This window comes from Pempheris klunzingeri, chromosome 6 (assembly GCF_042242105.1).
Source record: "Pempheris klunzingeri isolate RE-2024b chromosome 6, fPemKlu1.hap1, whole genome shotgun sequence".
In the NCBI taxonomy this organism is placed as follows: Eukaryota; Metazoa; Chordata; class Actinopteri; order Acropomatiformes; family Pempheridae; genus Pempheris; species Pempheris klunzingeri.
In genome coordinates, this window is record NC_092017.1 from 16839572 (window position 1) to 16855034 (window position 15463).

General features: G+C 39.5%; 2 protein-coding genes across 2 annotated transcripts in view; both read left to right on the forward strand.

Annotated features, from left to right (window-relative positions):
• atp13a3 (ATPase 13A3) overlaps nucleotides 1–9195 on the forward strand; it is a 37842-nt gene extending 28647 nt beyond the window's left edge. The window contains exons 30-34 of the mRNA XM_070831918.1: nucleotides 157–335; nucleotides 449–537; nucleotides 763–843; nucleotides 2637–2729; nucleotides 3948–9195. Of these exons, the coding sequence (XP_070688019.1) occupies nucleotides 157–335; nucleotides 449–537; nucleotides 763–843; nucleotides 2637–2729; nucleotides 3948–4145 (640 nt within the window). The 3' untranslated portion in view covers nucleotides 4146–9195. The remainder of the gene's footprint in view (nucleotides 1–156; nucleotides 336–448; nucleotides 538–762; nucleotides 844–2636; nucleotides 2730–3947) is intronic.
• A 1676-nt stretch (nucleotides 9196–10871) lies between these two features.
• Nucleotides 10872–15463, forward strand: part of opa1 (OPA1 mitochondrial dynamin like GTPase) — a 39262-nt gene continuing 34670 nt past the window's right edge. Inside the window, exons 1-4 of the mRNA XM_070832007.1 lie at nucleotides 10872–11032; nucleotides 13558–13882; nucleotides 14219–14315; nucleotides 14511–14618. Of these exons, the coding sequence (XP_070688108.1) occupies nucleotides 11004–11032; nucleotides 13558–13882; nucleotides 14219–14315; nucleotides 14511–14618 (559 nt within the window). The 5' untranslated portion in view covers nucleotides 10872–11003. The remainder of the gene's footprint in view (nucleotides 11033–13557; nucleotides 13883–14218; nucleotides 14316–14510; nucleotides 14619–15463) is intronic.

Genomic DNA, 15463 nt, shown 5'->3' on the forward strand with positions numbered 1-15463 from the left:
ATAACAGCACAAGTGTTTACTACAAATGGTTTGAGAATAATTTCATTATATGATCTAAAAAACTGTCATGTGCACTGCATGTCAGCTTTCTGCATTTTGACCACAGTCTAAAGATGATATGGGATTGTTCTTGAATCAAACTCTCTTCCTATCCAGTGTCTGCAACCGTTCATCATACATTAACATGTCTGACCACAACGAAACAGAAGTAGATGACCACAACATCCAAAACTTCGAGAACACCAGCCTCTTCTATGTCTCCAGCTTCCAGTACCTCATCATTGCTATCGTTTTCTCAAAGGGCAAACCTTTCCGACAGCCCAGCTACAAGAACTGTAAGAAACTCGGTCCTTACCACTAATAAATCTGCCCAAAAATAGCTATAAAAATATTTTTACGTTTTATGAATTTGTATTTGTGTGTTTTTGCTTGCATGTCTTCTCCCCAGGGCCTTTCGTGTTGTCTGCCTTGAGTTTGTATATTTTCCTGCTGTTCATCATGTTACACCCTGTTGAAAATATTGACAACTTTCTAGAGGTAAGAAGACAAGACACACACACCTTCACTCACTCACTCAGGTGTAGACTGTGTCATGCTGAGCTCTATACTCTTTGAATATCTTGATGTGATATTAAGGCCCAGTCTGTAATGTCATTATGATGTGGTCAAGTGAAGTTTTAAATGCCTTAAAACAAGGCTGCCTTGTCTAATAATCAGTGATGATCAGCATTTGAGTGTCTGTCTGTCTCTCTCTCTGTACAGATTGTTTGTGTACCGGTTGAATGGAGGCTAAAACTCCTCCTCATCATTTTAGTCAATGCTGCTGTGTCTGTTTTGGTGGAGGTAAGGTACACACCTGAACATGTGGTAACAGTAAATGTTTTTCTCATGTTCAGTTTTTGTTTTTCATGCAGTGTGCTCATCTTTCTCTCATGTAGCTGGACAGCAGGATCAATCTTGTGTTGTGCAGAAATTATATTGTAAACAGAAAATGTCTTTAAAGAACCATACCTGGGTGTCTGTGATAGTTAACGCTTAAAGCATGTGACCCTTTTAAACATTTTTTGGTGAAATGTATGAATTTGTCGGCTTTTGACAAGCATTATACGTTTGTCTTGCCTAGTTTTTTGATAGACAGATTCTCTTTAAGAAAATAATTTATTGCTGTACATCTTCATGATAAATGAAATATTTTTTCTGGCCTGCCACACTCGGTCGAGCAGTGTCACTATGCCTTTGCCTTCCTTCTAGATGGCTTCCCTTGCATACACGCATTGCGTAGCAGACACCCTAGATCAGGGGTGCCCACACTTTTTCGGCTTGCAAGCTACTTTTAAAATGACCAGGTCAAAATGATCTACCTACATAAAAAATTCTAAACGTGTGTGTGTGTGTGTGTGTGTGTGTGTGTGTGTGTGTGTGTGTGTGTGTGTGTGTGTGTGTGTGTGTGTGTGTGTGTGTGTGTGTGTGTGTGTGTGTGTGTGTGTGTGTGTGTGTGTGTGTGTGTGTGTGTGTGTGTGTGTGTGTGTGTGTGTGTATATATGTATGTGTGTGTGTATGTATATATATATGTGTGTGTATATGTGTGTGTGTGTGTGTATATGTATGTATATATGTGTGTGTGTGTGTGTGTGTGTGTGTATATATATATATATATATATATATATATATATATATATATGCGCGCGCACACACACACACACACACACACACACACACTGAGTATACTTTATATATACAGTATATGTTGGCATACACTGCATAACTGCAGCTAATGTAACCCTTGGTATTACACATAAAAATTGACAGCAGTAATGCACATAGATGACAAACAGTGATGCACACACAATATATTATAATATTGCACACAAGTGACAAGAGTAATTGGAACATTCAATACATTCAATACCTTTCTCTGATGACTTGCACTGAATGGAGTCGAATATCCCTTCCTATCCTATTCCCTATACCAGAATATCTCTTCTATAGTGGATATAAATTGGAAGGCTAACCAGTTCACTTCGCTCGCTGGAGTTTTGCAGTAGTTAGCGTGTTTGACCGCGCATGTCCCTGCCCGCGACCCGTAGCAGAGAAGAGCTCTGAGACTGGCCGCCCTGTACGTCAATTAAGTCGCAAACGCCATGGGGAGGATACATACATTCATTCATTTTCCAAAGCGCTTAGTCCTAATTAGGGATGATAGGTGATGGACTAAAATCTTTTTCTTTTTTTTAATGTCACGCAATCTTCCTTCGCGATCGACCGGTAGATCGCAATCGACGTATTGGGCACCCCTGCCCTAGATGATGCTATTTCCTACTACCGATGCAAATTCTTTTCACCTTTCACGCAAAATGATTTTGCATATGATTAAAATTCAGCAGAGCTATCAGTATTTTAAGACTATAGTATCCATGCACTCTCTTCGTACTAATTTGTTGAATTTAATTTTAACCTCACATGTAATGATTAACACACAATTAATGGAACACGGTGCCAATGCCACACATGATTACTCAAAGCCTTGATACATTGTGGCAAAAACAATTGAAGACCAAAAAACTACAGCGAAAACTATGTGAAATCAAATTAGCCTCTCTGTAATTCTTTCCCTTGCCCACTGCGCTATTCCATAGACCTTCATCCTTGACATCGTCTTATGGAAGCTTGTGTTCAGCCGAGACAGACAAGGCAGCTTTGGCGTCACTCCTGCCGCCCCGACACCACAGGTTGGGAAAATCTGACACCTTCTTCTTTAGTTCTTTCATTTTCCTCTTGTATGGTGTTCCCTCTCTCTGTCCCCACTCCTTTCCACTTATATAGAGCACTCCTTTCTATTGCAACATCTAACCAAGACATGCATGTGCGAGACGACAGTCTCATCCTGATCTGTCCTCTTCTCCTTGTGTCCCCCTGATGGGCCTAATATTCAGGGCTTGATAACAGTTGCTGTTTCACCTCAAACAATTCTCTTCTCCTGGTCCGTTTTGAGATAAGCTTCCTAACTGCTCTTGAGGACAAGTTCTTACTGAAGCTGAAAACTATTTTCAAATTTAGAGCTACTGTTGGGCTCTGTAAAACACATGTACTTTGAGAAAAGTGGGTTTATGACTAGAAAGTAATTTAATTTTAAGCTTGATATTCAAGTGAACGAGTAATGCTCTCATCCCCTATAGAGACCATATAATCGCCTTGCTACCTTTTGTACCTGCAATGTGGCATACTTATTATTGCATTTTTGTTAATTGCTCAAACCGTTTCCAAGCCTTGGATGTCTCCCATTGCTTTTTTTCCTATAAGTATTATTGCTTGCCACCTCCTCTGCCTCCATCTGCTGTACTCCCAGTTCCAGCCCTATGCGCCCTACTGAGCTCTGCCTGCCGACCTTATTTCTTGGTTTCCCTAGTAGGTCTTAGATAACTATGACAACACTGTCAGCGGTTCCTTCCAAGTACAATATGTTTAAAATCAAAGCTGGCGAGTCTTAAATGTTTTTCCAGTATAGAAATAATGGCAATACTCATTTATTGAATTAATCTCGAAAGATCTGCTGTGGAATCCTTTCTTTGTTTGATCTTTGACTCCATGAGCTTGTTTTTAAGGTGTGGGCTCTCTCGTTAAGCTGTCTTCTGCCAACTCCTACAAACTTTTATCATGCTGAATTTTCTTTTGAATGACTTGCATGCATGCACACTTGTTGCACTTTATCAGTGCAAAGAAATGTGCCTGCATATCACGCGAATGGCTCCTTCAATTTTATATTTTATATTTTTGTATGCAGCAGTGATATTAGCATGCCACCGTCCTGATTTGCATTTGCCAGTAAAAGCGTTTTAGAGCACCTGAACAAAATATGACACAAGTTCATGGAACCTTCATCCCTCCCTTTCCTCTCTGTTATTTTTATTTTATTTATTTGTTTATGTTGGGGGTTGTGGTATTTTCAGAGTGGCATTGACCTGGGGGCGTTCAAGTGTTTGTCCCGGCTGTGCTGCCCACGCAGGATGACACCCAAGGCTCGCTACATGCATCTGGCTCAGGAGCTCAGTGTGGACCCCGACTGGCCTCCAAAGCCAACTACCACCACTGAAGCCAAGCCCCGCCCAGAAAACGGCTCCACCTATCAAATCATGCTCAACTCCTAGCACCCCCACAGCCACTCCAAGTATCTAATCTACCCCTTGCATACATAAGTCACGCATAAAACACATGTTAACTGAACGCAGTTCTCACAGACTTACGTCTTATACTGTAGTCCCTGAAACATTACTGCAAAATCCTTAGGATTACACATAAGTACCAAATAAAGTAAGTTTCAGTTTTCTCAGTACTCTTGCTCTCTCTAGCTCACCTGCTCATTCGCTCTCAGGTCTATCTTGCTTGTCTTTGAATTTAAACATCAGTAACATTAAGTGTAATTCCCATTCCTCGTTGCAGTATCTGCTCACCAAATCGGAGGAGCATTCAATCCAGGCTGGGCAGAGGGTTTGATAAGCAAGGCTGAATTTGCGCGTTATTCTCCTCAGATCAACAGCAGACATGCAGGTTTAATATCCCTTGACTTGGTCTGTGTGAAAGGGGTCCCACTGTACTTCAGACCTATTATGTGACCTACATGTGCTGTCAGAACTGTCAAGGAAGGTGTTGAATAATTGCTTTTTTTTTACCAATCTTAGATTAAGAATCTGGAAGAGCTTTAGGAAGATGGCAGAAGAAAAAGGTTTCACTTTAAAATTGAGATATTCTGTTGCTACAAATGTAAGGACAGATTGCATTAAAGGTGGATGGAGTTATGGATAGATGCCGTTAGGTGGCTGTACTGACCAACCCTATATTCATACAGTTCTTAAAATCAGGCTAGTCTCACTCTATTCGTATATTTTTAGCAGCCATCACCTCACTGTTTATACAGAGTGAGTAACTTGTTGTATAGGTCTAACCTGTCATGTTGACAGTGCAGTCTGATTGCTACTATGTAGTGGTCTTGTACAACTAATCTGCATGTAGATATATAATTAGAGAGGGTCATATATTGAGCTAGCAATATCACCTGGCAAACACTCATTAGAGAGCATGAAATCATAACCAAAAAGAAAAGCTTAAAGCTCACCATGGACCCCCAGGGATGAATGAAATTACTCATTTGAGACCAGCATTTAAATAGTCTTTCAAGCACAGTGTGAGTTGTAGAAAACTGGGAGACTTGGGACGGCTACAGTCAACTTGTTCAAGTTACTTCTTAAACACCCCAGGCTTAAAATACAGTATGCTATCCATTGTATATGGCAGACTGACAAAAATACTAAGTGATGAACCACAGAAATTACTCCATGGTTGCATTTTCCTAAGAATTTGGCCAAAACTTTCATACACATTCAAAACATGGCTTGTAAAAAAAAAAAATTATTTTTTAAAAGTGAGGGAGACAAATGTGCTCATCTTCTTCAAACCACAGGCTGGGACCTGTGGCAGGACCTACATTGTGTTTTTCAGAAGGTTTTTAATAAATATATTGTTGTGCAGAAAAATAAAAAAATAAGTAAATAAAAAAGACAAAAATGACAAATTTCATCTCAGTGTAGTGGATCCATTGGTCTGTCCCAACAATTATTTGATACATTGCTGTGAAATGTGGGACATTCACAGAGTTGTTTTTTCTTGTCATGCCACTAACCGTTCATCAACTTTCAGTTTATAACAGGATGCCTCTACAACTAAGGACTGAACTCTCACCAACCTCAGCTGTATTTAGTGATGTTAATATAACACGTTAACATGCTAAATTTTAGCATGTCACACTTACATGTGTTAGCATACCGTGCTAACACATCTGACAGGAATAATATGGCCATTCCTCTGGCGCTCCCCTCAGGCCTAACATTTTGCCCCACTAGGTAAAGATCTAGTGGTAAACGGCAAACTTGTCTCATCAAGAAATGTTGTTTTCAAGTGTAATGTAATGAGCTTTACGCCCTCATGGGCCGGTAGTCTGCCTCCAAACCTTTTAATGTTATGTTTTCTATGAGCACATCAGACAGGAGATTGAAAGCATACCGAGATTTGCATGAAGCCAGCTCCCTATCGTCATGCTCTGAAGATGCAATACTACAATTATTACTACAAATACAGCATTACTGTAGAATTAGGAAATATTTACATTCACGTTTGTATTTTGAAAAAATCTGCATAGCAAACAGTAGGAATGTGGCTGGTTTTTGTCACGGCATGCATGAGACCATAGATATCAAAGCATCCTACATTGACAAACTCATGTCAGATTGGCTCCAGAAAGCCAGTAGAAGTACTACTCACATTTCCTTTTTTAAAATAACAAAATTTCTTCCTATGGAAGACTGATTAAAAGTGTGGTAGTAAATCAAGGCGAGGCATTGTGCATCTTGGCACATTTAAAACATCCATGCAACAACACACTGCATACTGTAAGATAGTAGTGACGCTGGCTACCATAAACACTTGTATTGCACATAGGCTATCTGCATAGAGAGTTAAGGGCTATATTTTATGTTCACTTCTCTTCCTTTGGCATTTCAAGTGAAGCTCCCAAACGTCTATTCTTCAAGTGTCAAACACTCACTCACTCCATGTAAACTTTGAAGGTGGCTGTAAAAGTTTGTAGCTTCTCTCTTAATAAAAACCTTACTGTGAAATTCAGTCTGTCTAAGATTCCAATAATGGCATACTGAGCTGCATAGATGGACAGCAGAGAAGCCGTTTTCACTGCAGGAGTGGACTGAAAAGTTTTTATCATTTTGCTACTCATCATTTCGCTACTGTTTTCAGCGATGAAAATTGGTACCTGATTGGATTCAAGGAGTAGGGGGAGGGAGGAGTATCACCTCATAGCAAAGACACCACCACACAATGTCAGTATGAGTGTATAACTCTACATAGCAGCCTGCCATTTCATGAATTGTATGACGAGTAATGATTTCAAATCGTTTGTGTTCCAAAGTATTCTCAGAGTGATGATCAGTGGTCAGGAGACACCATGTGAAATGAATGTCAAACGAAATGTGATGTTAAGCTTCCTCCCTGACTAAACTGTCATGTATGACACAAAACATTGCATTTAGCTTCTCCACTGATTATTTATGATTTTATTCATATAGAAATAAAGTCATAACCGATTTCCTTGATATCAATAATAACTAGAGTCTGAAGTTACTCAGTTCCTAAAAGCCATTGTTTATTTAGATACTTGTAATAATATTACAAATGCATATGGAACTTTGGATCCATTCTGATTTTATGATGGGCTCAAATGTGATATGTGACCATAGTTTTAATGGATGCATTGTTGAGCAAAGTTATAGTATTTTATTGGTAAATTGACAGCATGAGAAGAAGGTTATATATGTGATGTAACTGGGGAGGAAATACGTAACATGGTCCACATGTACATGCTTGTGCCAATTTTCAGAAAGATTCTGACATGTCAAAGAAATGTCTAAATTCAGTTTCAACATTGTTGCTGATGCACCCAAATGTGGTCCATGTGGGTTTATATTTCTCAGAATATACTGTGGTATTTTTCTTTTTTTTTTTTTAAATATATATTTGCTTACAGGGTTAAGTTGGTTTTTTTCTTCTGTAGATACCTACTGAGGCTAAAATCGAATGTTGTGTAAAGAACAAAATTTAATGCAAGGCAATACCATGGTTATTGATTCTATTTCCAAAGACTTTTCATCACATCTGTATTGGTTATTTGAAAAAAGACACACAAAAAAGAAAAAGTTTAACGTGTTCAGTTCTGTCAAATCTGATTTGACTCGGAGAGGTGGACTTTAAAAAGGTGATAATAATATTAGAGGTTGGAATCTATCTGTATATATGAGGTGTACATTTCTAGTGTGTGCATAAAAGTCAAAGGATTTAGTTATAAAAATGTATTGTTTTTGGATTATCAAAGGGCTGGTGTGTCTTTTTCTACTGTTTTGGTACTGTGTTACAATCAGTTGTCTGTCTACTTTTGATTTGTACTGTCTGTTGGATATATTTGTACTTTCTCTTTTGTCATACAGTTGCATTAGCTTGTTTGGGCATGAATCCTGGGCATTTATTTCTCCATTTGAATCAGTTTTTGTGAAGTATGACTGGGGCACTTGTCTTGGGTGAACATTATGCAGCACAAGTCTATTGTAGAATTTGAGGAAAGCAGATCTTCAACCATCCTGAGCGCAAAGATTTGTTCCTACCAGATCTGCTTCTCGGCTTTTCTTTTGTCTCAGTGCTGTGTATGAAACCAAGGATCTGACACAAGAAGGGAATTCAACTGATGTAGTATATATGGTGCCTCCTCTTAGCGAGGTCAGATTTTGAGCAACCATCTGACAATCTTGTTACTTTTCTGTCCAATCATTAAATGTATGTATTTTACTTTCTGTCTACAACTTTTTAAAAATCGTTTGCATCCATGTAAAATTAAAATGTAATTGGCAGAAAGAATGTGCATTGCTGCTCGATATCAGCGGCCTATTGCAGAAGTGATTATATTGCTGCTAGGGGCAAAATGGTTCAGTCTCAGCTGTGTCATAACTGTGCACCTTGATACACAAAATTCATCAATTTAATGACGTGCAAAGTGTAAATACTACTATTCCTTTCCGTCTGCGCAACAGTTTTGCCTTTATTCTGACACAGCTATGTCAAAGCAATGGATTTTATGCTGAAACCTCTATGCTCTTATACAGGTACAACATATACCGACTGTCGACAGTTAGCATTGGCCTCTTATTCACGTCCTATATTTTAAAGAAACCTTCGAATGGCATTTAGAATTGATTAAGCCACTGAGTATATAAAGCCTCATGTGGATGTTGTTTCCTCAGGGAAATGTGTCTATTTCTAATGAACAGAGAAAATAATAAAAGTTCATACCCAAACTGAATGAAAATATATTGTGGGTAAAACTTTTTATTACAGTCCATCTGACTGTCAGCTCTTTCAGGACGGTTTATTTTGTGTGCTTTTTATTTGCAGCTCCCACACCTCAGCAAGAGGCTCATCGGGGTTATATGTATTGTTTTTATTGGCAGAGATGTACATTTTTTTTGAAGATTTTTGTACTTTATAATTTATTTTTTATTTATTTTCATTTCTTTTTCCCTGGGGATTGTATTTCAGATTTATCTTGATTTCTCTCTTTTCAATAAATGTTTTCGAAACTGCAAATCTCTGAGTAATTTGTTTTCATTGAGCATGAATGGGATACGATAATGCTGCAGAAGCTACAGGAAGGTAGATGGTTATTTATGGAGTCTGGTTAGCAGGCCTCACATTCCCAATATCATGCAAAAATTCTAAGTATAGTGTTATTAGAGTTTACTTGTTTACAGAAAACTGCAGTACCTGATTAATGTGATGTGCTGACAAGATATTTACTGACTTTACATGTTGATGGGATCGACCTGAATGTTAACAGGTTACACAGACTGCGTTGTCTGTGTTGCATGATACACAGAGATACAACAGAATACTGTTGTACCCATTTTCCCCCAAATACCCTTCAGTTTGGAACGTGACCCTAGATTATTACTGAACCACAACAGTGCTTGCTTTTTTTCTTTGGGCCCTCTGCAGTCTGCTTTGTGGATGGATAAAACTGATTTCTCAGTCCAAAATATGTTCAGCTGATATTTCATGCTCCAAATCCATTATTGCCTACTTCAGACTAACTTTCTATTTCTATTTTGAAGTTTTAAGCTCATTATAGGCATCATTGTGCAATGTGAAACAAGAACCTGTTCCAATTAAAATATACACAGATTTTCACATTAGCTTCCAATTTCTTTTATCAATATTTTTATGGAATTGTTGCTCAGAGGGATCTTTGCCTCTTTCAGTTGTCAGTCTGGTTGAACCATTGTACAGCATTTTGTTCTAAATGTACAAAACATGTTTGCAAATCCTTCATATAAAATAACATTTGTAAGTAGGACTTTACACACCCTGAAAGACAGATAACTCAAAAACATGGAGTAGACTTCTGACTGTACCAAATTAAGCTTTTGTGGCAGACTATTTCAAACTCTTGAAGGCCACTGTATCTCATTTAGCAGAGCCTTTGAAATCTGACTGGCTTTGTTGAGCTGTTATAATGCATCCATTCTAGAAATGTGGACTTCGCAGGTCTTCTTCACACTGGTGTTGGTACTGACTCTAAAGTACACAAATGTAGCTTACATATGATCTTGGTAATACTTTTGAAAATTAGACTCTAGAGCGAAAGATACCCACAAATCTTAGAAGTGTTGACTTCAGGATCCACCCATCTGACTGTCAAATTACATTTGCATGGACAGCAAAGGTCACACAAATAGCTTTTTGTTTTCTTTATCATGTAATGGGGCAGCTGTCTGCCAGTCATCCATTTAATCTCAATTGCACTTTGTCCTTAACTAGTCTGAGCTGCACCTCTTTATTCAAATGACATCTTTATCAATCATGTCATCTATATTACCCATTTAATTGCCCCACGTGACTGACTGTAGTACTCAGGAAGGTGTCCACTCTTGACCTCACTTTGTGCAGTTTCTCTAAACCAGCATGAGTATTTTATCACCATCTGATGACAAATTACTCCCCTGGTGAGTCAGTTAACAAAGTGCTGTCCCGTTTATACAGAATTCAGAGCTCCTGCATCCACCTACACATTTTAGATGACCACACACAAATGTTATTGGACTGAGGGTTCATTTGTAGTATTGGACCTTTGGGGTTGTGTCACCTGTGAGAGATCATTGAGGGGGTCCAGACAGGAAGTGCAGTGCTGCGTAGGAACTAATTCACCGGTGCCGTTTCTGTGCGTGCTGATTTGAGGGTAGTACCGTTCACAGGAAGCGGACTGTCATTCAGGCAGTGTCCTTGTTAGCTGCCACAACAGGCAAGCAAATGTGTACCATCTGGAAAGATGAATTAAACCGTACTTAAAGAGTGAATTTGAAATAGATTTGCGTTCACCCGCAGTTAATAAAGGCAACATGTTCCGTGTCGGGAGTAAAGCTGCCTGGTAAGTCTCCCGTTTCATGAAGGTAACGGTAGCTAAAGCTAGTTGTGTTAGCCGCGGTGTGAGGAGAGCACACACAGCGTTATCTGGTCATTTTGACAGCTGAGGGCAGCGAAGCTAGCCACCAGCTTAGCCATCATCCTAGTAAAAAGACCCATATTCTAAGGATGTATATATATTATAGCTAACTAGGCTCTCCACACACTGACATTTACTGTAAGATGCTAAACAGTATGTGTAGCCGTGGTGGATGTTGACGTTAACTTTAGCCAGCTAACTTAGCTAGCTAAACTAACACGGTTGTCAGGGGTTGTTTGAAAGCAAGCTGACCAACAAGGCTATTGTGATTTCAGTTTACGTGATTTATTCTCTAACTCTGTTTACTTAGCTAAGCATCTAATGAAACGTATGTGATATGAAACGTAATGGATTTATTTGCAGAATGATTATGAACGTCTGTTGCTTATAGGTAACGTTGAAAGTTAGCTTTACCTTTTTAGATATGTACCAAGTCCTCTCTTTGCCTGCATGCTGCAGCTTTTTGTTGTCTACCTTGTACCAAATCTGCCAATTACAAAACTGATAACTTGTCATAGTACGAGAGACTTATACACAAGATGCACAACTATGAATTCTTATATTTATATCAGTTGTTATTCTGTATATTGCATGTTCTTTTAATGCCTGGAGTCCTACTATCACTAATGTTACAACAACACATTTTAGCATTAATACAGGCTTTCACATTCACATACTTAAGTGGTAGAATGATTCTCTTGAAAAATAAAACTTGATTTTATGTTTTCTTCTTTGGTCACTACCTGCATCGTTAGGGATCAAACTGAGGGGATTACTAGAAGCTTCCCTTGATTATCCCTTGATAATACAGGTGCATCTCAAAAAATTAGAATATCGTGAAAAAGTGAATTCATTTCTGTAATTCAATCCTAAAAGTGAAACCCTTATACTATATAGATTCATTACACACAAAATCAAATATTTCAAGCCTTTATTTGTTTTAATTGGGATGATTGTGGCTTACAACTCACAACAACCCCAAATTCAGTATCTCAGAAAATTAGAATATTGTAAAAAAAGTTCAATATTGTAGACTCACTGTGCCACTCTAATTAATTCAAAAAAGTTTCCTGAGCCATTAAGAGGCCTCTCAGTCTGGTTCAGTAGGCTACACGATCATGGGGAAAACTGCTGACTTGACAGTTGTCCAGAAGACAAGTCATTGACACTCTCCACAAGGAGGGTCAGCCACAAAAGGTAATTGCTAAAGAAGCTGGCTGTTCACAGAGTGCTGTATCCAAGCACATTCATTGAAAGTTGAGTGGGAGGAAAAAGTGTGGTCGGAAAGGTGCACGAGCAACAGGGATGACCACAGCCTTGTCAAGCAAAGCCGATTCAAGAATTTGGGGGAGCTTCACAAGGAGTGGACTGAGGCTGGAGTCAGTGCATCAAGAGCCACCACACACAGACGTATCCTGGACATGGGCTACGAATGTCGCATTCCTCAGGTCAAGCCACTCCCGAACCAGAGACGACGTCAGAGGCGTACTTACGCGGGCCAAGGAGAAAAAGAACTGGACTGTTGCTCAGTGGTCCCAAGTCCTCTTTTCGGATGAAAGTAAATTTTGTATTTCACTTGGAAATCAAGGTCGTAGAGTCTGGAGGAAGAGTGGAGAGGCACAGAATCCAAGTTGCTTGAATTCCAGTGTGAAATTTCCACCGTCAGTAGTCATTTGGGGAGCCACGTCATCTGCTGGTGTCGGTCCACTGTGTTTTATCGAGACCATCAATGTCAATGCAGCCGTCTACCAGGAAATTTAAGAGCACTTCATGCTTCCATCAGCTGACAAGCTTTATGGAGATGCCGATTTTCTTTTCCAGCAGGACTTGGCACCTGCCCACACTGCTAAAACTACCAAAACCTGGTTTATTGAGCATGGTATTACTATGCTTGATTGGCCAGCAAACTACCCTGACCTGAACCCCATAGAGAATCTAATGGGTTATTGTCAAGAAGAAGATGAGAGACACCAGACTCAACAATGCAGACGAGCTGAAGGCCACTATCAAAGCAACCTGGGCTTCCACAACACCTCAGCAGTGCCACGGACAGCATTGATGCAGTAATTCAAGCAAAAGGAGCCCCAACCAAGTATTGGCTGCGTACATGAACATACTTTTCAGAAGGGCAACATTTCTGTATAATTTTTATTTTTTTTTAATTGGTTTTATGTAATATTCTTATTTTCTGAGATATTGAATTTGGGGTTTTCATGAGCTGTAACCCACAATCATCACAATTAAAACAAATAAACACAAAATGAAATATTTCATTTTGTGTGTAATGAATCTATATAGTATATAAGTTTCACTTTTTGAATTGAATTACAGAAATGAATTCGCTTTTTCACGATATTCAAATTTTTTGAGATGCACCTGTATATTCCGAGTTCATGGTGTGAGGAGGGTGAGCTTGGGTAATTTATTAATCAATTTTTCTGTCACCTCAGCGTGGCCTGCAGAAACCTGGTCTCCACTAACATGGGGGTGAGATTTAGGGTACCACTACAGAAGCTCCACCCCCTGTCCCGTGCCATCCACCACCGCTACGCAGGAAACTCCAACCCTCAGCGAGTCCCTCATCGCACAGCAGCACGTTACTTCACCTCCATGTCACGGTTGCCCATACGGCCTCCCAAGCCTCCCCCAGGGTCAGGGGGCCGTAGCTACCAGCAACAGCGCAACTTCTGGGTTGCCCGCCTCGCTGCCCGGCTGCTTAAGCTCCGTTACATTCTGCTGGGCAGCGCAGTGGGAGGAGGGTACACAGCTAAAAAGGTCAGTATTGAGTTTCTCCAACTCAGGGTTCCTCAACTATTCTCTACCTTTTCGTGTCCATGAACTAGTTTTAAGTCCTCGATTATTGCAGCATCACAGAGTTGGAGAGTTGTAAGCTGGTCATTTGCTCTTGGAGATTAAAACTTACAGAGGCCAACATAAGTATTCACCAGCCATGTTAGTTTTGCCCATGCAGTCAAGCATAACCTCTTCCTAATTGCTTTAAAGAGCTCTACCCCGCATTTTCTAGTTGTGATGGCACATAGGTGCTTATTAAAAACAGTAGAGAAAAGCCTCTTATTCATTTGAAGATAATCAATGTCATTTTATCTGCAGACATACGAAGAGTGGAAGGACATGCTGCCTGATTTTAGTGAATACAACTGGGTCATCCCTGATTTTGTCTGGGAACTGAGTGAACAAATTGATTTTGGTAAGTGAGTAGATCATGATTCAAATAAATGTGCTAAGACCTGACTTTGTATGCCTTGCAAAGAATCTCTGGTTGCAGTAAGTCAAACAGGACCAGCTGTTCTTAGATTGACTAACTGCACAACTCTGCGTCACGAGATAAGAATCCCAACATTTTCATCTTCTCCACTTGATGCATTGTCACTTGTATCCACAGATAAACTGGCCAAAGCTCTACCAGAGATAGAGGAAATAGCCAAACTACTACCTGACCTAGACAAGATAGGAGAGAACTTCACTTTCATCAAAAGCCTCCTGTCCTCTGGTGAGTGAACAAAACCTAAACTATTCAGAAAGTTGCTGCATCATAACAAAAATGAAGCATGTTATTTGCAGACATCAGCGTGTCTAGTTCAGTGACCAGGTTTCAAATGATGACAGTAATTGTAGCAAAGCTAACCAAACAACTGTGGTGGTCTTTTACATTATATATCTGTTGGATGCCCTATACTATGCTTAAAGTGTGGTGTTTGCGGTCTCTCCTACCTCAAAGTGACCTCAACAGAATGAGATAGCATAGAGTTATGAAAAACTATGAGGAAGTAGCCTGCTTCATGCTCTGAATTGCTGCTTTTTCTGCAACAGCCCTGCTCTCTATGGTTGCAGTTGCTAAAGGGTTCTGCAAAGAGCCCCCCTTCACACCAAATAACCTATAACCAATGTGTTTTGGATCAGTGGTGTTGTAGGCAATGCTAAAATACATGGCTTGTCCCGTGGTGTTGCAATAAGCCATTTATTCAGATAGGACCAGGTGCACATTGCCGAGCAGTCCTAGGTAGACTGTAGTCAAATTAAATATTTCTATGTTCTCTTCACTTTACTTTATTTTATTTGTAATTTTGCCACTGTTCACGTCTCACCTCTGAGAAGGTGAAAGCTCTCATTACTTAAGATCTCCCCCACACAGTGTCTTTTTGAAGTCACTTGGTTACATTTTGTAGAGTTGTAAATCCCTGATTGTAGAGTACAAGGTGTTAACTATGATTAGGGTGAACCTAGAACCTTATCAAGGAAAGCAATAACTTAAACTGTACCACGTCTGCCATGTGGAAACCATAACCACAAATTTGCAGCTGGTTTTTATCTCTGGTTTTCTTTAACAGCTGAACA